At 44.8% G+C, this 21,608-nt stretch overlaps 1 protein-coding gene across 4 annotated transcripts in view; it reads right to left on the reverse strand.

The window, feature by feature from the left end:
* The window catches only part of CENPE (centromere protein E), an 80,692-nt gene that overhangs the window by 26,177 nt on the left and 32,907 nt on the right, over positions 1-21,608 (reverse strand). For all 4 annotated transcript variants that reach the window (XM_090031908.1, XM_090031909.1, XM_090031907.1 and 1 more), the window contains 9 exons: positions 18,598-18,807; positions 17,372-17,653; positions 17,096-17,251; positions 14,972-15,130; positions 13,419-13,634; positions 12,640-12,798; positions 9,721-9,879; positions 8,320-8,538; positions 6,253-6,411 (listed from right to left, as the gene is read on the reverse strand). In XM_090031908.1, coding sequence (XP_089888034.1) covers positions 6,253-6,411; positions 8,320-8,538; positions 9,721-9,879; positions 12,640-12,798; positions 13,419-13,634; positions 14,972-15,130; positions 17,096-17,251; positions 17,372-17,653; positions 18,598-18,807 — 1,719 coding nt within the window. The remainder of the gene's footprint in view (positions 1-6,252; positions 6,412-8,319; positions 8,539-9,720; positions 9,880-12,639; positions 12,799-13,418; positions 13,635-14,971; positions 15,131-17,095; positions 17,252-17,371; positions 17,654-18,597; positions 18,808-21,608) is intronic.

Here is a 21,608-nt window from a genome sequence, read left to right on the forward strand (position 1 = left end):
AGGCCTGCTTTTGCCTAGTTGGACGTCTGGAATGACCATTATTATACATAGCATAGAACAGAAATTTTCAGTTGTTTGCTATATAAATATCCCCTTGACTACTCAGCTCTGAGTGAGCATGAAAAAAAGGTAGACTTGGAGATGTTTCTTGGATTCTTCAGTGTTTTCTTGATGATGTGATCAAAATAACAGAGACTTGGTGGGATAGCTTGCATGACTAGAGCAGTGTTATGGATGGGTATAAACTATTCAGGAAGGACAGGAAGGGGAGAAAAGGAGGAGTTGCTCTTTTATGTAAAGAGCTGTATGATTGCTCAGAGCTCCAGTATGAAACTGGGGATAGGAGCATTGAAAACCTCTGGGTTAAAGTTAGAGGGGAAAATCAACAAGGGTGATGTTGGGGTGATTGTCTGCTACAGACCAGACCAAGAGGTAGAGGTAGATGAGGCTTTCTTCAGACAACTGGCACACGTTTCCAGATTACAAACCCTGGTTCTCATGGGGGACTTCAAATCACCTTGACATCTGCTGGGAGGGCAAGAGAAACTGCACAGACAATCCAGGAAGTTTTTGGAGTGCTGGGCACAATTTGGGTGCGAGTGTTGGAGTGGCCAACTGGAGGCAGTGCTCTTCTTGACCTGCTGCTCACAAACATGGAAGAATTGGTGGAGAAGATAGTAGTGGATGGCAACTGGGGCAGCAGCAACCATGAAATGACTGAATTCAAGATCCTGAGGAAGGCTGGAGAGCAGCCGAATAAGGACCCTGGACTTCAGAAAAAAGCAGACTTCGATGCACTCGGGGAACTGATGGGCAGGATCTCTGGGGAGGCCAGTCTGAGAGGAAAGTACTCCAACAGAGCTTTCTTTAAGGTACCTTAAAAGAAACCTTCCTGAAGGTGCAGGAACAAAATCCTGAAAAGCAGGATGATTACCAAGTATGGCAGAAGACCAGCTTGGCTTGCAAGGAACACTTCAGTGAGCTAGAACACAAGAAGAAAGCTTACAGCAAGTGAAAACTTGGACAAATAACTAGAGTGGAGTATAAAAGCATTGCTCAGCTATGCAGGGATGAAGTCAGGAAGGCCAAAGTGCAACTGGAGTTGCAGCTAGCAAGGGATATAAAGTGTAACAAGAAGGGTTTCTTCTACAAGTATGTTAGCAACAAGAGGAAGAGGATGGAAAGTGTTGGTCAAAAACTGAACAGGGAAAGCTTTCTAGTAACAAATGATGCAGAAAAGGCTGAAGTAGCAGAAATAAGGGTGCACTGATAAAGATTTTCTTGGCTGACAACTATAGCTGATGATTAACCAACCATATTAGCCGATGCAATTTAGTAATAGAGCAAGCCATTTTAAGTTACTGACATAAGCCTTTTTCTTTGTTTTGAATTTCACACGCACGCCTCCTGCCTGTTCCAGCCCTTGATGAAGCAGCAGTAACTGCTTTATTCCTATGCATGTCATCCCCTTGCCCACAGCTCCTACCCACAGCCCCACTCCCCAAGCAGCTTGTGCTACCATCCCAGGCAGGCGGGGTAGACTCTTGCATGGACAGTGTTACCAAGAATGTTTGGAGCCCCACAGCATGCCACTGCCTTGGTGCCAGCGGGGTCTGCATAGCTGAACTCCCACAGCCACCAGGGAGAAGCTGCTTTTGCAAAGGTGCCCAGTGCCTGGCAGAGTGGAGTGTCCCTCACATGGCACCTTACTCCACCTGTGCGCAGCCCAGTGTCTCCTGGCAGCCCCAGCACTCAGGCCCCTGTTGTATAACGATGCGGCCAGGAGGAGCCCTGATCGCCTGATGGGGAACTACCACACTCTGGGGTGCTTGCTGAAGGAGATGGGCGCACAGGTGGTTTTCTCTTCTTTCCTGCCAGCGAGTGGACGAGGCAGACGGCATGAAACATGCATCGTGGAGACCAACTGGTGGCTACAGGAATGGTGTTTCGAGAAGGGCTTTGGCTTCCTCAGCCACGACCGGCACATCACGACAAGAGACATGCTGGGATGGGACGGGCTCCACCTTTCCCCTAAAGGTAAGCGTGTGTTCTCTTCTAGGTTGGCGGACCTCCTCCGGCAGGCTTTAAACTAGGCTCGTCGGGGGAAGGGGAAGATGAGGGCGGAGAAAACATCAGACTGCCAGACCAAACAGCACCCACAACTACAGCCCAGCCCAGACCAACGAGCGAAGCGAATAAACACGTAAGAGATAGGGGCCAGGGTAACGCTGGGACTAGGGGGGTCAGTATATACACCCAGAGAAGGCCTCAAATGCCTCTACACAAACACTCATAGTATGGGCAACAAGCAGGAGGAACTCGCCCTCCTGCTGGCTGACACCAGCCTGGACATAGTGGGGATTACGGAAACCTGGTGGGATGCAACGCATGATTGGGCGGTGAATGTCAAGGGCTATAGGCTGTACAGGATAGGAAAGAGAGGTGGGGGCGTGGTGCTCTATATTAAGGAGGAATACACATCCTCGTCAATTAGCAAGGAGTCGGGGAGGGGCGCTCTGAAGTGCTTTGGGTTAGAGTACAAGGCAGTCAACGGGAAAGGGACTTAATGGTGGGAGTCTACTACAGACCTCCCAACCAGGGAGAAGAGCTTGACCAGGAATTCTTGGGTCAGCTCACAGAGGTAGTGAAGGCTAAGGATGTGGTAGTCATGGGGGACCCGAATTTCCCGGACATCTGCTAGGAAGAACAGTCAGCCAGGTCTGAACGCTCCCGCAGGTTCTTGGCCAGAGTGCAGGACCTCCATCTAACCCAGGAGGTGCACAGCCCCACCAGGGGAGACGCCTTGTTGGACCTAGTGCTGGCCACGGGTGATGACCTGGTGAGGGGGCTGCGGGTGCTCGACCACCTGGGCGACAGCGATCATCGCCTGCTGGAATTCACCATCCAGCACAAGGTGGCAGAGGCATGCAGTAAGGCAGCGGCCCTAGAGATTTTAGGAGGGCAGACCTCAACAAGCTAAGGAGGATAGTTGGGAAGCGCTGAGGTCCCGGAGGGGAGGGGAGCCAGGTGTCCAAGGAGAGTGGTCGCTCCTTAAGGAGATGATCCTCCAAGCCCAAAGGAAGGTAATCCCAACAAGGATCAAAGGGAGCAGGAGAGCACACAAGCCTCCATGGCTCACCAAAAGCATCCGGGAATGTCTCCTTGCTAAAAAAGGAGGCTTACACCCAATGGAAAGAAGGCGTCATCACCAGGGAGGACTATTCTGTAGTTGCTCGGGGATGTAGGGGGGTAGTTAGGAAGGCCAAGGCAGAGATGGAACTGGGACTACCTTCCCAGATTAAGGACAATAAGAAGTCCTTTTTTAAATACGTAGGGGGTAAAATACGTGTAATGTGGGGCCCTTGCAGAACGCGATGGGAAACCTGGTCGTCACACCAGACGGCAAAGCTAACATGTTTAACGATTTCTTTGCCTCCGTCTTCCTAAGTAGGGACCAGAACAGCCATCTCCCTGCTGGGCCCCCTTCGGGCCCTGGGGGAGGCACACCTGGGCCATGGGTTATCAAGGATTTAGTTACGGAGCTTCTGGAGGGTTTGGACGTATTCAAGTCAGCCGGCCCGGATGATCTCCACCCTAGAGTTCTAAAGGAACTGGCCGAGGTCATTGCAAGTCCCCTGGCATGGCTTTACGAGCACTCGTGGTGCTCTGGTGAAGTACCAGAGGACTGGAAGAGGGCCAGCGTGGTCCCCATCTTCAAAAAAAGGGAGGAAGGAGGACCCGGGAAACTATAGGCCGGTTAGTCTCACCTTGATCCTAGGTAAGCTGTTCGAGAAAATTATGCTGGCACACATCCATGAGGGGCCAGCAGGGGACTGCATGCTTAGGGGCAACCAACACGGGTTCATCAGTGGCAGGTCCTGTCAGACCAACCCTGGTGGCCTTTTACGATCAGATCACCAGATCATTAGATGCAGGGGTAGCAGTGGATATAGTCTTCCTGTACTTTCGGAAGGCTTTTGACACCGTCTCTCACCCTGTTCTCATTAAGAAACTGGGGGGCTGTGGTATAGACACCCAGAGTCAAATGGATCGCCAATTGGCTGGTGGGCTGCACCCAGAGGGTGGTAGTGGATGGGTCCTTCTCAACCTGGAAGGACGTGGGCAGTGGGGCTCCGCAGGGCTCGGTCCTCGGGCCCGCATTGTTCAACATCTTCATCAGTGATTTGGACGAGGGGGTAAAAAGCACCCTGTTCAAATTTCCTGATGACACTAAGATGTGGGGGGGACGTGGGCACACTAGAAGGAAGCATCAGGCTTCAATCAGACCTAGACAGGTTACAAGGGTGGGTGGACAAGAATAGGATGGGTTTCAACACAGACAAGTGCAAGGTGATGCACCTCGGGAGGAACAACCGGCACCATACCTACAGATTAGGGAACTCCCCTCTTGTCAGCACGGAGGCGGAAAGGGATCTGGGGGTCATCATTGACTCCAAGATGAACATGGGCCGGCAATGTGGAGAGGCAGTTAGGAAGGCCAACCGCACCCTGTCGTGCATCCACAGATGCATCTCGAGCAGGTCCAAAGAGGTGATCCTCCCCCTCTATGCGGCACTGGTCAGGCTGCAGCTGGAGTATTGCATCCAGTTCTGGGCGCCACACTTCAAGAGGGATGTCAACAGCATGGAGAGGGTCCAGAGGAGGGCCACTTGTATGATCAGGGGACAACAGGGCAGGTCCTATGAGGAGAGGCTATGGGACCTGAACCTGTTCAGCCTCCAAAAGAGAAGGCTGAGGGGGGATCTTGTGGCCTGTTATAAACTAGTCAGGGGGGATCAGCAGGCTTTGCGGGAGTCACTGTTCCCCCGAGCACTGCCAGGAGCGACTAGGAATAACGGTCACAAGCTGGCAGAGGGTAGGTTTAAGTTAGATATCAGGAGGCGCTACTTCATAGTCAGGGCGGCTAGGGTCTGGAACCAGCTTCCAAGAGAAGTGGTGCAGGCTCCGACCCTGGGGGTGTTTAAGAGGAGGTTAGATGAACATCTTGCTGGGGTCATTTGACCCCAGTACTCTTTCCTGCCATGGCAGGGGGTCAGACTAGATGATCTGCTCAGGTCCCTTTTGACCCTAGAAACTATGAAACTATATGCAGTGGCAGCAGCAGGAGCCATTAACAGTATCTTATTTTCTGAGTGCAGCACCCTGTGACTACTCCTCAGCACCCCCTCCCCCTAATTGCTCAGAACCTGCAGCCTGTTGCAGACTTGGGGCAGCAGCAGCAAAGTCCTACCCTTAGGACGGAACAATCCCATGCACCAGCACAGGCTGGGGGCTGACTAGCCAGGCTGCAGCTCTGCAGAAGAGGGGTTGGAGCAGACAAGCTCCATAAGCCAACAGCGTGCCTTTGTCGTGAAGAAGGGTAATGGCATACTGGGCTGCATTTGTAGGAGCACTTTCAGCAGATTGAGGGAAATGATTCTTCCCCTCTTTTTGGCATTGGTGAGGCCACATCTTGGAGTACTGTGTTTAGTTTCACTCCCCACTAGAGGATGGATGTGGACAAAATCGGAAGGAGTTCAGCAGAGGAAAGTGAAAATTGTTAGGTAGCTAGGGCACACAAGTGAGGAGAGGCTAAAGGAAACTGAGCTTATTTAGCCTGGCAAGGAGAAAACAGAGGGGATTTAAAAGCAGCCTTCAACTCTCTGAAGGGTGGTTCCAAAGAGGCTGGAGCTAGACTGTTTTCAGTGGTGGCACATGACAGAACAAGGAGCAACGTTCTCAAGTTGCAGCAAGGAAAGTTTTTCTTAATGTCTAACCTGCACTTTGACTAGAAGGGTAGTAAAGCACTGGAACACACTACCCAGAGGGTAGCAAAATCTCCATCCTTGGAGGTTAAGACCTGGTTGACAAAGCCTTACATGGGATGATATAGCAGGGGGTTAGTCTAAGTGACCTCTTGAGGTCCCTTCCAACCCTGATTTTCTAATTATTCTCACTTGTTCACAGCCTTTTCTTAGAGAAAAAAGGGCAAAAACATGCTTCTTAGCCATTTTTCCATAGTCCATACCATTGTGACAACTTGGTACAAGTTAGTATTGGTACAAGCCTAGTATTTTAACCTTCCTTTAGGAACAAAATGGAGAAAGAACTAAGATATAAGGATGAAGAAATGTATGAGCAAATTGCTTAGCAAGCAGCTTTGCTTGTTCTCCAGAAGTGGTAAGCACTCCTTTTTTGCCCTAGCAGGGATTTACATAAAAGCCCTTATGCATTCTTGCTATTAAAACTTACCTTCTCTTGTAGTTGTGTTTTTTCCTCTGTTAGATTTTCTTCAGCCCTCTGCAGTTCCTTTTCTTTCTCTGCTAACAAGCTGTTCTGGATATCAACTTGCTCTTTCTGCTGATTCAGCTCCTTCTGGAGATTTTCCATGTCTGCCTGAATTTTCAGGGACTGAAACAAGAGACATGGCATGATAATCACTCAGAATACAATGGTGCCTGTTAACTAGGAAGCAGGACCTTGAAAAGGCAAAAATAAAAAGATTACTAGGTTCTGTAAAGTATAACTGGCATGTCTGCTATGCACTTTTCTTGACATCCCCAAATAATTCTAAGTTTTCTGAATTAAGTCTTGGAAAAAACCCAAACACTCATTATGTCTTGGGAAATAGAATTCCTTGCCATCTTTGAAAACAATGTTAGGATGTATGTTTTGGAAAGACAGTGTCTGTAGCCACATAAAAAGACAACTGGGGGGTGGGGGGAGGAGTTATTTTTATTTTAAAATGAAAATAAAGCCCCTGCCCTCAACTTATCCTTCTCTGTAGCTACACACGCCAGATCTTTCCAAAACATACATCCCCATCCTAACTTGTTTTCAAAGATGACAAGGAATTTTATTTCCCAAGACATAACATGTACTGTTTTTTTCCCCAAAACTTAAATACAGAAAATGTTTAACTTACATACTACAAATCTAATACATACTGTTTTCTGAAAACATTGGGGGAGGAAAAAAAGATGAAAAATGTTGCGTGAAATATTTGCTAGTTATTTCTATATAAGTAAGTGGATATGGTCTCCAGTACATGAATTTGGAGACGACTCAACATTTGCTTGGAAGAGGGCTGGGATCAGTAGTGCAGTTAACTGTGCTCTGTTACTTGCAGGGGCCTGAGTGGCAGCACCAGGGCAGCTCACAGCTAGCTGCAGTGCCAGTCAGACTGAAAACTGCACCCTGCCGGGGAAAGGGGCCTGGTGGAGCTACCTGTGGCACGGTAGTTCCCCAGAAATGCCAGGCCAGTTACTTCCCTGGTGAAAAGTGAGTACAGGGTACCTCCTAACCGCACTCCCACATCCCTGGTGGGTGAGACCAAAGCAGGGGGAGCCCAGGCTCACTGAGAGCACTGAAGCAGGGCTCAGGTCAGGCAGATGGGACTGTGGCAGTGCCCAGGCTTGCAGTAGAGTCCTGAGGCCGTGTATAAGAAGCCAAAGAGAAGCTCCATGGGATGGAGCCCTGAGCCTTGGGGAGCTATTAAGGAAGCTCCTGGGGCCAGGGATAAGGGATTGCCCAAGGAGGACAAAGGGGATGGGGCTTGAAGCCCTGATCCCATGAGACTGGCTTGGAGGCCCAGAGTATGCATGTGCTCATGTATAAAGAAAGAACCCAGGGTGAAGGCACTGGGACCACAAGCTCTGGTGGGGTGCGAGTCCCAGGGTGAACCACTGGAGGAAACATCTGTGAGGCATGGGACATTAGTACAGGTGTAGTTGGAGTTGTGTACATAGGCCCTTGACATCAGGGCATGCAAACAGGCAGCCTCCTGTCTGATTAACACTGGATACTTATTAACACCAGGGCATGGCGGATGAGGAAGGGAGGCAGTTTGCCAAAAGACAAGTGGGTGGGCCAATGTTGAAACCAGCCCCAGGATGCCCACTTGTTACACTGTGGCACCAAAATAAAGGAACATTATATTAAACTAAATTAAGTATAACATTACCATATTAGTTATAGCTGAAGTTTTGCTTTAGAGAAATCTGTTATAATTTCTTTCTAAAATTTACCAGGGTAGGGTGAACGCAAAGAGAAGGAGCAAACACATGCATAAAGCATGTGACAGTTTTAGCCAATCAATTTTAGTCTTAGGCCTGGGCCCTAAAAATTCTCAGAGTCCTTAGTCAAGCCAGTTCACCCAAATGTGGCATCAAAAGTAAAACAACCAATGCCCCCTTACTCCTCAACACACAAAAAAACAAACCACAGGCCCAAAGATATCTGATGCCAATCACTGAAGGAGTATTTCAAGGGAACACTTTGTTTAACCAAGCCATACTATTACTCGGGACATACAAATACCTTCTCAATGCTCTCCTGGAGGTCCGCCTCCAGTTTATCCTTCTCAGCCGCAACACAAGCCAGCATTTGCTGGAGCTGGTCTTTTTCTTGTGCTAGAGAACAGCTCTGTTTCTCTAGTTGGTGCAACTGGTTATCCCCATCCTCAGTTTCTCTTAGTTTATCCAGTAGCTGATGCTTTTCTCTAGTCGCTAAGTTCAACTCTTCATTCAACTTCTCAATCTATTAAAAATTTGATTGAATGTGTTCTAACATTGTGCAGTACATTTTTTCAGTCAATTGTAACCCTAAAATGTTCCCTCCCTTTTTTAAAAAAAACAAAAACAAAAAAAACACACATCACCTTTGGTGTACAAGAGATCAAGTAGGAAGTTGCCAACCATGTTCTTGGCACTAGCCACTCACTTAAGGGAGCTGTGAGGTCAAATCACCTTTAACTCACAATAACATAGGGCTGTTATGTGATAAGTGGTAACAACTTGACTTGGCATTGATTGCTATATTTAAATCTTCAATGGTTCTTTGGAAACAAGTCTTCTTCAGAATGAAAAAGACTTCATGTCTTTACCTGCAAAATCAATACTCCCCCCGCATCTCCCTGAAAACAAACTCATTGATCTGTTTGAGCAAATCTTAGTCTCAGGTCTAACCGTTTTTCCCCATCCTATTCTTCTGTTAAAGACCTTAATAGGAAGCTCTCTTAGTATTTGGCTTTTCTGACTAAGGCCTTTTTTTGTCTAGATCAACATTTAGACTAAGGCCTGCCTGCTATGCATAACAAAGAATAGAAACATTCATATAGGCAACAAAACTTGACTTAAATCACCCAGTCCTGAGGAAGCATAAATCTAGACAGACTGAGATAAAGGTTCTAGATTCTTCATGTTTTTGTTCTTTTCTCCATGGAAGATTGCTAAAAGACTTATTCACTATGACCATGCCTTTGTGATAACTCTTTCACATCAGACTGGCAGCAAGTTTACGATTTTGACTTTCCTCTAGGAGCAAGCTGAAGAAGGAACTAAGTGCATAAGGAAATGGGTACAGATTGGTTTCAGAAGGGGCAATACAACTGACTTCTTCCATTACAGGTTTATGCACCACTATTAAGTTACAGCATACCAGTTGTAGCACACTCCCAACATGCATCTCCCTCTCCCCTTTTGGGCCTGCTCCAGAGGTGTATTACCAGCCACATATTATTTGCCCATGTCCTAAGAGTCACAAGGATGAAGACAGATTCTCAGTATGCGTGTGTCAATGAATCCAACTGTTCTACAAAAACAAAAGGGTCCAGGCCCTTTTGAAGGAAGTGCTCTTTGTAATAGCAAAGAACAAGTGTTGGTTATTCTAGCACTACCTTTAGTGAAGAACCCCTCCTTCTTTCCCCCACTTAAAACCTGCCTTCTCCTGTAGTTGCATTGTTTCTTCTATTAGCTTTTCTTCAGTCCAGTGCAGTTTCTTTTCTTTTTCTGCTAACAAATTCTTCTGGATATCAACTTGCTCTTTCTGATGTTCCACCTCCTCCTGAAGCTTTTCCATTTCTACCTGAATTTTCAAAGACTGAAAAAGCAAGAGACACAGCATGACAACTGAATTACAAGACACAAACATAAGACTAGATAGTCTGAGGTAATAGGTTTTGGAATTTTTTTTGTCCTTTTCTCCAAGAAAAACCTGCATAAAATATTTCTTTGATGCACTTCAGGGCAGGAAAGAGGAAGGAAGTGGAGAGAAGGGTTAAACGGTCTCTAGGTGACTAGAGGTTAAAACTTGTCCTGGCATGACAAAAGAAGTTGTTGTTTAAAACCATTTTGTGATTCTACATCTGCCAATTTTAAATCTCAGGATAAAATTATCTGGCATAAGACTATGAAGAAGTACCAATCTGGATCAGACCAATGGTCCATCTAGCCTAGTATCCTGATCTCCAATAGTGGTAGAAGGGAATCCTATAGAGCAGGATTGGGCAATTATTTGGGCCTAGAGACCAAACATAGGGAGTTTTGGTGAGCTGTCGTGAGCTGGGTGAAAGCCCCACCCTTCCATGCAACAGCACACCGAACCTCCTTATGTGGGATTAGGATGCAGGGTGGGGGGAAGCTGGTGTGGGTGTAGGTGGACTGGTGAGGGTGCCAGAGGCAGTATGAAGAGCCATAGGGTAGGTTTGGCACAGGATCTGGGTCCTGGTTTTTATCTCCACCACCATCACTCATCATAGCAGAGCTGGTGGGTCTGAAGCAGGGGCTGAAGGGAGCTTGGGCACCCCATGGGGCAGGCTGGAGTTATGTGCTCAGCCTGGAGCTCAGTACCTGCCTGTGCAGAATCTGAGGGGCTGGAGAGGTTGCGTGGCTACCAGCAGCAGGAAGACATGTCAGGACCCACATGGGCAGTCTGAGCCCTGGCCCGAGCACACAGCTCAGGCCCCAGCCTGCCTTATGTGGAAGGCTGTGATCCCTGCAGTGCCCACTCCAGACCTGCCCACCCCAGCCACAGGTGGCAGCAGGGGCAAGAAAGAGCAGGACCCAGGGCAGAGAGCAGGGCACCCCAGCACAGGCCCCAGGGTCTTTTTTTTTTCCTGCTGCTGCCACCACTTACGGCTGGGGAGAGGTGGCGGGGGGGGGGGGCAGCAGTCCAGAGCTGGAACTGTGCACTCAGCCTGGGACTCAGACCCTGCCCAGTGTTCATGGAGGTCAGCAGAACTTGGAAGAAGCTACTTGGAAATGCAGTCTGGCTATGGAGTCACCTTAGTGCCACTGTGTGCCTAGGGGTGGCAGGACTTGTCATGGGATGAACAGCATCTGGGCCAGGCAGGATGCTAGAAGGGTGCAATAGGCTACAAGCTGACCTTGACAGGTTGCAACAGGTGGGCGGATGAGAATAGGATGGGGTTTAACACTGATAAGTGCAAGGTGTTGCACATGGGGAGGAAGAACCGGCACCACACTTACAGGTTGGGGAACTCCCCTCTTGCCAGCACGGAGACGGAAAAGGATCTTGGAGTCGTCATTGACTCCACGATGAACGTGGGCCAGCAGTGTGGGGAGGCAGTCAAGAAGGCCAACCGTACCCTGTCATGCATCCACAGATGCATCTCGAGCAGGTCCAGGGAGGTGATCCTCCCCCTCTATGCGGCACTGGTCAGGCCGCAGCTGGAGTACCGCGTCCAGTTCTGGGCGCCACACTTCAAGAGGGACGTGGACGATATGGAAAGAGTCCAGAGGAGGGCCACTCGTATGATCAGGGGTCAGCAGGGCAGGCCTTATGAGGAGAGGCTACGGGACCTGAACCTGTTTAGCCTCCACAAGAGAAGGTTAAGGGGGGACCTTGTGGCCTGCTACAAACTGGTCAGGGGGGATCAGCAGGTATTGGGGGAGTCCCTGTTCCCCCGTGCGCTGCCAGGAGTGACCAGGAATAACGGTCACAAGCTGGCGGAGGGTAAGTTTAGATTAGATATTAGGAGGCGCTACTTCACAGTCAGGGCGGCTAGGGCCTGGAACCGGCTTCCAGGGGAAGTGGTGCAGGCTCCTAGCCTGGGGATTTTTAAAAGGAAGTTAGATAAGCACCTTGCCGGGGTCATCTGACCCTGGTGCTCTTTCCTGCCAAGGCAGGGGTCGGACTAGATGATCTACCTAGGTCCCTTCCGACTCTAGCTACTATGATACTATGATAGGACTGAGGGACCCACCCTAGGCCAAAGTCCATCCTAAGGCTAGATCTGGCCCGCAGGCCATATTTCACCTACCCCTGCTATACGAGGGAGAGCACTGATCCCTTAATTCAAATACCCTCACTGGCATTCCACATTATAGGTTTAAAGATAAGATGCCAGAGGAAACAACTTCAACTATATCCTGAGAGTAATGTAACATCTGGAGGGGCAAAAAAGGAAAACTGTTACTGCTCCAAACCTACAGCAGTGTGCTCCATTGTCTAGTGATACAAGCATACCAAAACCACTCCTTTACCTATGAATGAAGTAGGGTTAGAGTTGGGGGGATGCTGTTCATGTGTGTTAAACAGGCTTATGTACACCTAACCATTTACAGCATAACAATTGTGGAGCACTCCTGAGCAATAGCTCTGCCTCCCATTTTGAAGCAATTCCATGTGTACATTTCTCCATGGCCTAAAATACATAAAAATGAAGATAGTTATGAGCCAAAGCTTCTAGTACTGCTTAGTACCCAACAGCTCCAATAGGGCCAGATCTTACTGAAGGAAATACTATTGGAGAACTCTTTGCACTAGTCAACAGCAAGTGTTTTTTATCCTGGAACAAATTTATGCAAGAGCCCTTATTTTCTTGCTATTAAAACCTGCCTTCTCTTGCAGTTGTGTTGTTTCTTCTGTTAGCTTTTCTGTAGTCGTCTGCAGCTCCTTCTCTCTTTCTGCTAACAAGTTCTTCTGGATATCAGCCAGCTCTTCCTGATGCTTCAGCTCCTCCTGTAGATTTTCCCTTTCTACCTGAATTTTCATAGACTGAAACGCATGAAACATAGTATAGTGATCAGCCTACAGGGGGATGTTCATTAACTTTGAAGTAGGACCTAAAGAAAGAAGAAGATCCAAAAAAAGACATTACAGGGTTTTGAAAAGGCTGATGGGCCAGTTAAACTGGGTAGAAAAGTAGTCAGTATTTCTGAGCAGCTAGATTATCTTCCCTTGAGGCTCCAACTCAGAATTATGCCATGTACTGTGAAAAGACAAAGCCTTGGGAAATAAAGTTCCTTAACAACTTTGAAAACAAGTTTGGAAAGTATGTGCACTTTTAAAAGGTTACGATGTAGCCTCATGGAAGGATAACAAGGACAGCTTAAGTTCTCTCAAGATTTCAGGAAAAAAAATCTTGAAGCAAGCACATACAGAAAACAAAATGTCAGTTTTCACCAACCAAATCTGGCCTTAAAACCATGCCTTTAAAATTTAAAACACTTAAAGGGGAGTTCATCCAGAATTACTGTATTAAAACAAAACCAGCCCTTCTGAAATCAAACAGAAGATATTACTGTCAGCAGGCCCAAAAGCTATGTGACACCGATCACTGCTAAATATTGCAAGACAGAAACACTTAAAAGTATACAAGTCAGAGCCTACTGTACCTCCTCAGTTTTCTCTTGAAGGTCTGCCTTCAGTTTGTCTCTCTCTGCCCTACAACACACCAGCATCTGCTGAAGCTGGTTGTTTTCATGTGCAAAAGAGCAGTTCTGTTCCTGGTGCAACTGGTAATCTCCACCCTCAATCCTTTCTCTCAACTCATCCAGCAGCTGATGCTTCTCTCTAGTTGCCAAATTCAACTCTTCATTCAACTTGCTTATCTGTTAAAAATATTGAGTGAATATTATAACTTTATGCATACTTCATTGTTATACATTGATCATGTCCCTAAAGTTCTCTCTCTAAAGTTTTCCATAAAATCAGGACACCAATTTCAAGTAGGAAGTTGCCAAGTATATTCTTGACACTAGTGACACAACCACAGGGAGTTGAGGTCAAGTCACCTTTATCTTGCAAAACCATGGGGCTGTCATATGACTAATACCAACAACTTGACTTGCCACCAATTGCTATTTTTAAATTAAATCTTAAAATTGTGTTTTTGCAAACAAGCCTCTTCCAGAATGTTCTTCATGACTTCACCTGCATCACCAATGCTCCTCCCCTACTGCCAAGCAAGGCACTGCAACAGTTTTAGCAATCCTAGTCCTTGTCTGACTTTGCATCTTCCAATCCATGTTTCTTTTGAAGACTTTAAAACTGTGAAGATTTCTTAGTCCTCTAGTTTCCCAGTGGAGTTAGAGGCTTTTTTCTCTTACGTAGTTTAACATTTGGAATGCCCATTGTTGTACACAGCCCATACCAGAAATATACATACAGGGAGCAAGGAGCTTTTGACTCCTGAATAAATAAAAATATTAGACCGTGATAATGGTTAAGTTTTTTTGCTCTCTCCAAAAAAGGCTGTGAACAAGAGCTTCTTAGCCATGATCCCATATTATTGGAGACAAACGTGTATCAGACAAAGCAAGCTTAAGATTTTGACTTTTCTCTAGAAGCAAGCTGGAGGAGAAACTAAGGGCATGAACAAACACACATTGGTTATAAGAAGGAAGGGGGAAAGCTGCTGCTGCTGCTTCACTTTCTGACTCATCTGTAGGGATACAAGAATAGCAGGACTACACATACTTTATGAATCAAGCAGGGTTAAAGCTGGCAGTTTTACAGGCTCATGCACTTATTAACAATTACAGTGCAAGAGCTGCAGCACACTCTTGAACAGCAGTTCTCCGTTCCTTTTGATCCTGCTCTAACTGTTTGTCTGTCCACAGCCCACGAGTGCAGAGACACAAAGACAAAAACATTGCCTTTGGTTGCCTTGTACCACCATAAATTGTGTGCGTGTGTAAGGCAACACAAAGAATGAAGTAAATAGACGCCCATACTAAATGCAAGTAAGAAAATGACTAAGATGTGCAAAAATGAAGACATAAGTAAGATGTTCAGTACTGGTTAGCACTTGACAGCTCAAATTATTCTCCAATAATGCCAGATACTTTTCTAGAAACTACTCTTTGTACTAGCAAAGAGCAAGCATTCTTTATCTTGAAAAAAAACTTTATGGAAGAGTCCTTATATCCTTGCTATTAAAACCTGCCTTCTCTTGTAGTTGTATTGTTTCTTCGGTTAGCTTTTCCTTGGTCTTCTGCAGTTCCTTTTCTCGTTCTGCTACCAAGTTCTTCTGAATATCAACCTGCTCTTGCTGCTGCTTCAGCTCTTCCTGTAGCTTTTCCATTTCTGCCTGAATTTTCATAGACTGAACACACAAAATATTACATGATTAGTAATTAAATACCTTTTTGTATTCTACCAGTCAGGACCTTGCAAAAAGTGTACAACAATATTTAACAATTCCAAAAGGGACTATGTAGCACAACTTAAATCTGCCACTTTGAAACCTAGGAAATACTTCTACAGTTGACACCTCACACATTAAATTACTTTGGAGGATTCCAAGAATATGGTACTCTCTTCTGGAAATTTAATCCTTGCCAAACTGGTATGCAGACTGTAAACAGTTGCGAGGGGGTGAGTTGGAAGCAAGCTATTGGTGCAAGTTTATTTACCCCGTTATATTTTTAGTAATTTGTAGAACATTCTTCCATCCTCTGTGACCACAGCAAGAATCCCTTCAGCCTCAAAGTCCTGAAGCTGTGTAGGAGTCAAGTGACAGTGTGTTCGGTAGACTGTGTAACATGTATTGATAATTACTGTAATATTAAGACAACATGAAAGTGAAAAGCTAGTTTGATTGTTTGGGTTCTGTGTAAGGGTGCACCAATAGAGATTTTGGGGGCTGATACCAATAGAGGCATATTGGCCAATACCGATCAGATTTCTAATACAGCTGCCTCTAGTTGGTAAGTCTGTTGTGGTGGAAGGGGAGGGGGGAGGGAAGAGGCGTGAGGGGGTGGAAATAACCATAAACCTTTATTGTAAATCGGAATTTTAAATTCCTCTTTCACCTCTGCCCCCTCTTGCCCCAACTATAAACTGACTAAATACTGAAATTGTCTGTTTGGATAGATTACACTTAAAGCCAAAACTATCAAATGCTTAAAAAGCACATCTGCACAGGCACACATCCTATAATGAGTTCTGCAATTATTTTGAGAGTTTGTTAAATCTAGTACACTGACTCTGCTCTGAAAACTCTTATCTGTTTCAAAAGGATCGATTTATGCTTCAATTAACAATTTGGTCAAGGTGAAAATATGCATCTTCATACTTAAATATCTAAACAGCATTTGATAGTTTTGGCTTTAAGTGTAATCTATCCCAGTAGACAATTTCAGTATTTAGTCAGTTTATAGCTGGGGCAAGAGGGGGCAGAGGTGAAGGAGGAATTTTAAATTTAGATTTACAATAAAGGTTTATGGTTATTTCCACTGTGATCAGGCTTATTACTAGAATAAAATATTCAAATTTCCTATGTTCACAATGGACACTCTCCCCTCCTGCCAAAACTCATAAAAAAGTTACTTTGTTACAAACTTAAAATGGAGATGGCTCACAGAGATAAAGGATATGCATTTAAGTGGAATTTTTCCTTACTAGCAGTAGCATAAAACATGGGGTAGACTAGTGGGGTATGAGTCCCAGAGCATCATCCCATGGTGAGTCCACATACCAGCAAAGCAGCAGCTGGTGCCACCTCACACTGCTCCTGTTGCAACAAACAGCTTGGTGCACAGACCCTGCACTTCTGCTATAGCAAGAACAACTGGGACAGGCAGACCATTTTTGCAACAACAGGTAAGATTCTTGGAAAAAAAATTTCCCCACCACCCGTTCTCCAGCAGGGTTTGTCCAGGGCACACACCCCCCTAGCTATCCTTCTCCTTACTAATGCCAAGATGATTAAAGAGACATGCATTAAAAACAATTTTAGGAAAAAGTAGGGTTTTACCAGCTATACAAAAATAAAAACTACGTCCCCCAGGGAAGTACACAGGAACTTGTTATGTACAACTCGAAGAGCATTTCAGCTCTTAATAAGTAATGATTACTGTTCACAATAGCACAGCTAGTTCAGTTCAGTTTCCCCCTTCCCCTTTAGGATTTGGGTCTTGTTGGCGAGAAGGTCAAAATACTTGGGAGGGAAAATTAACGTCTTGGGTGAAGTTACAATTAGAATTATACCGCCCATCCTTTAAGTAGATGCTTGAAAAAGAACAGACACCACAAATCTGAATATGGGGTTTGTTTATTTAAGTCTTACCTTCTGGTGCAGTTCATTGATTGTTTGCCCAATCACCTCTTGTACTTCAGAGAACTGACTTTCCTTCTCTGAAATACTTCTTTTCAGTTCTTCAGTCATTTCCTGATGCTGTTTGACAGAACCATGTGCATTTATGAGTTCCTGGTCCTTTGAGCTCTGGACATTAAAGAAAAAAAAAGTCATTTTTCTGAGGGGAGAGATGAAGTATTCAGTATCCCAGTGTTCAGGAAGAATAACTTGATCCTTTAGTTAAAAAATTAAATTATTTTTCCTTACTGTGGGACTTGTTTCCTGCATCATGTCCTTGAGGTAATCCCTTTCACGTTGAAGAGCTTCTAGTTGCATTTTCAAATAATCTCTTTCTTGAATTACTGAATTAATTTCTTGACAGTCATACAGTTTTGGAGCAGGAACTATTTTTGTTCTTTCTGGAGACTCCATCCTAGATTCGTTACATTTCATCTCTTCCACTTCATGAAATTTCTGTTGAGCCTGACTCCTCTCTCTCAAGAGGAGCAGCTGTTCCTGCTTGACAGACTTTTCTTGAAGCTGCTGGATCTGTTTGATTTTTTTTTTTTTTTTAAATTGAGGGGAAAAAATAGTAAGTAATAAAAAAAAAACACCTTGTTAACTTGCTTAAAGGAGGTTCAAGAACAGAATCAGGGCTACTAAGATTTCCACACATGACCACTGAATGCAAAAAACATAAGAACTAACATTCTGAATCTTGATAACATTGTCTAGTATACCATGTAAAATGAAGTATTTTAAAGATGTCGAGACAAGACTAAACTAATTTAGCAGGGAGAAATTTAAAAGGACAAATATGAAAACGGGTTCTGAAACATGTTGTTGGAAAGTCCTAACCAGCCAATGTCACATTAATGTTTAAATCTGAGGAAGACTGACCAGGATAGATGCAATATTGTTTACTACTCGTCTTATTTCTTCACTTAGGCAAGGTGAACAATGAGAATGGTTTACCTTTAAAAGGTTCTAAAACTTCTTCAAGGAACCTAAGAAGTTGAGTTATTTTCAACAGTATGCCCTTTGAAGTGTCCATATTTATTTGTTTAGCATCACAACTAGCAACTGAATTCGCAAGAGACACAAGATCTACTAAAGAGAGTCAACATCTTTATATCCCATTACCAAGCCTTCTTCATGCATCCCCAGTGAAATATAGGTTTTAGTAAGTCAAATAACTTTATTTAGCTATTGCACATGGGAGCTGCATCTCTGCAAGCCAACTCATTCCATTATTGTATTACTTGCATTAGGAAATCCTCATTCCTGATAAAGATGAAATATAGTATTTAGCTAGGATATGGTAAACTGAATTTGATAGCTAGGAGCTTCCAATAGTTGAGAACTGTAGTGTTAACTGTTCCCAAGAACATATCCCCACCCCTGCACCCCAAGGGGTTTTAAACTGCATTCTTACTTCAAATTGAAAGATTATAATTTGTATTTTACATAGTTTGGCAACAGAAAACAATTACCGGAGAGGAGCATTTTTTACATGGTTCCTTCTCTAGCAATAAACCCTCCAATTTTTCCTGAAGTGTTGTGTTTTCCCGAGTGACAGACAAGACTTGTTCCTTTAGCAACTGAAGTTGGTCATTTTCTTCTTTGCTTTTATTATTTAGTTCTTCAGTGAGTTTGTCTCTCTCTGAACTGACCTGTTTTAGCTCTTCAGTAAGATGTATTACCTGCAGGAGACAAGGTTTATAGTGGTAACACTAACTAAAGCACATAGCCAAAACTAAAAACACAAATGAAACAAATTTAATGACATTCAACTTCAAGGGAGAAATTTTGAAACCAATGAATGCAGGATCCCTCTCCTCTTTTCAATATTATCTGCTCTCCTTTCTTTGACTAGTGATGCCCTCTGCAATATTTTTACTTTAGCTAAAATTGCACTAAAACTAAAATTTCCACGAGACAGCAAGAAGTTGGTTATAATAGGCCTACTCCAAAATACCAAAGCTTGGCTTTTTAAGTATTGTCAGTTCTCTGTAGCAAGACCAGGCTACTTGCCGTTTACTCAAGCAACTTCACACAGAGCTTGTTAGTTTGCTGCGACCTCTCCTGCTGTACCCTTATTTTAGGAGTTTGTGGGAAGATATACCAATATCACCCTTCTCCCCATCCTGTGCTCCTCAAAACACTGCAAAGAGAAAATTCTCCTGCTACTTGCCACTTCCATACAAATACTGCGGAGCGCAATATGTACATCTGCCTAGCCCCAAGTAAGAAGTTTAAGATGTACATTTGGTAACTGTAGAGAGCCTGGAGCCTCATTTCAACATTCAACTTGCCAATACACTCAGTCAATTGTCAAATACCACAAACAAGAGTAGTGGTAGAATACCTAGATATCCTAAAAACCTAAGAACTGCCATCTACTGGGTCAGCTCATATGTTCATCTTGCCCAATGTCCCATTGCACAGTGAGAAAGAATGGAGGCTAAAAGGGCGAGTGAAAAGGATGTGACTAGGTTGCCCCCATTGTTCCTCTCTCACTTACAGCCTCCAGCATTTAAGGTCTAAGTTCCAGTTCAGAGGCTGTGCCCTTAACTCCCATGATCAATAGCTATAGATGCCCCTTTCCTCCAAGAACTTGTCCAATCTCTATGGACAAGTCCATCTACAATCTCTATATGCTATGTGAAAAAACTGCTTTTGTTCTAAACTTATTATGTACAACTTTCACTTTGTGACCCCTACCTAGTTCTTGCCATGAGATAGTAAATAATAAATCCCCATTTACTTTTTCTTCACCATTTATTTTGTAAATCTTTATGTCCCCCTTCAAGTATCTCTTTTCCAAATTTCCTTATCCTCCCCTCATATGGAAGCCCCTCCAGTAATCCTTCTTGCTCTTCTCTGGATCTTCTCTAGTTCTTCTATATCCTTCTTGAGGTACAGGGACCAGAATTGGCCACAGGGCTCAATGTGGGGATGTACCATGAATTTATAAAGGAGCATAATGCTTTCAATTTTGTTTACAATTCCCTTCTTAATAATCCTTAATACTATTTGCCTATTTGACAGCTGCTGAGCACTGAGCTGATGTTTTTAGTGAACAGTCCACAATGACTCCCAGATCGCTTTCATGTCTGAGAACAGATAGTGTACAGCCCATCACAACATAGGTATAGCTTGGGTCATTTTTGCCCACATGCACCATTTCTCAGTTATCTGCCATTTAAGTACCCATTTGCTCAATAGTGTCAGAGCCTTCTGTAGTTTCTCAGTCCACCTTCGTCTTTACCACTTTTAAAAATTGTGTCATCTGCAAATTTGACCACTTTTCACAGATGACCTGGGAAAAGGGTAAGTAGCAATGTTGAACAGCACTTGTCTCTCAGATCCCTAGGGGACCCTACCATTTACTTCTCCAGAGTCTCTCAAATATAGAGGAGACATTGGCAACTGTGCAGTCCTCTAGTACTCAGGTTGTTTTTAAATGATGGGTTGCATACTGCAGTTAGGACTTTGACTGTTTCCAATCAGACCTCCTTCAAGACTGCCATCAGGTCTTGATGATTTACTACTGTTTAGTTCAATTTCCTCTTTGACCTCACCTACTGAAACCTCAATTTGGGTCAGCTCCACTGACTTCATATTCATCTTCTGGGGAGGCAATACAGCAGTGCACAGAAAATTCAGGAAGTTTTTGAACAGTGTTGGGGACAGCTTCCTGGTGTAAGTGTTGAAGAGGCCAATTAGAGGCCATGCTCTTTTCAACCTGCAGCTTACAGAGAACTGATGGGGAATGTAGTATAGTGGATGGCAACTTGGGCAGCAGTGACCATGAGGTGATAGAGCTTAGGATCCTGAGCAAAGCAAAGCAAAGCAAAGCAAAGCAAGGACCCTGAATTTCAGAAAAGTAGACTTTGACTCCCTCAGGGAACTGATGGGCAGCATCTCTAGCAGTGGGGGAAGGAGGTCTCACCTAAAGGCAAAAGGAGTCCAGGATTGCTGGTTGTATTTTAACTAAGTCTTACGGAGGGCACAGGAACAAACTACGTGCAGGAAGACTAGCAAGGATTAGTGGGGAACACTTCAGTGAGCTAAAAGCACAAAAAGGAAGCTTACAAGAAGTGGAAGCTTGGACAAGCAAATAAGGAACAGTATAAAAGTATTGCCCTGACATGCAGGGATAAAATCAGGAAGGCCAAAGCACAACTGGAGTTGTAGGTAGCAAGAGATGTGGTAGGTAACAAGGTTTTCTACAGGTAGGTCAGCAATAAGAGGAAGATCAAGAAAAAAGTGTGGGTCCCTTACCACAGGGCAGAGGCAACCAAGTGATAGATGATATGGAAAAAGCTGAAATACTCAATGCCTTTTTCACCTCTGTTTTGACAAGAAAGGTCAGTTTCCAGACCACACCTGGCAGCACGGTTTGGGGAGGAAGTGAGCAGCCAATTAGTGAACCACCACCACCACCACCAACACTGAGGGACTTGGCTGATGTGACTGCAGAGCTGCTGGCTATTATCTT

Source organism: Crocodylus siamensis, chromosome 2, assembly GCF_052110815.1.
Source record: "Crocodylus siamensis isolate JL-2025a chromosome 2, ASM5211081v1, whole genome shotgun sequence".
Classification (NCBI taxonomy): Eukaryota; Metazoa; Chordata; order Crocodylia; family Crocodylidae; genus Crocodylus; species Crocodylus siamensis.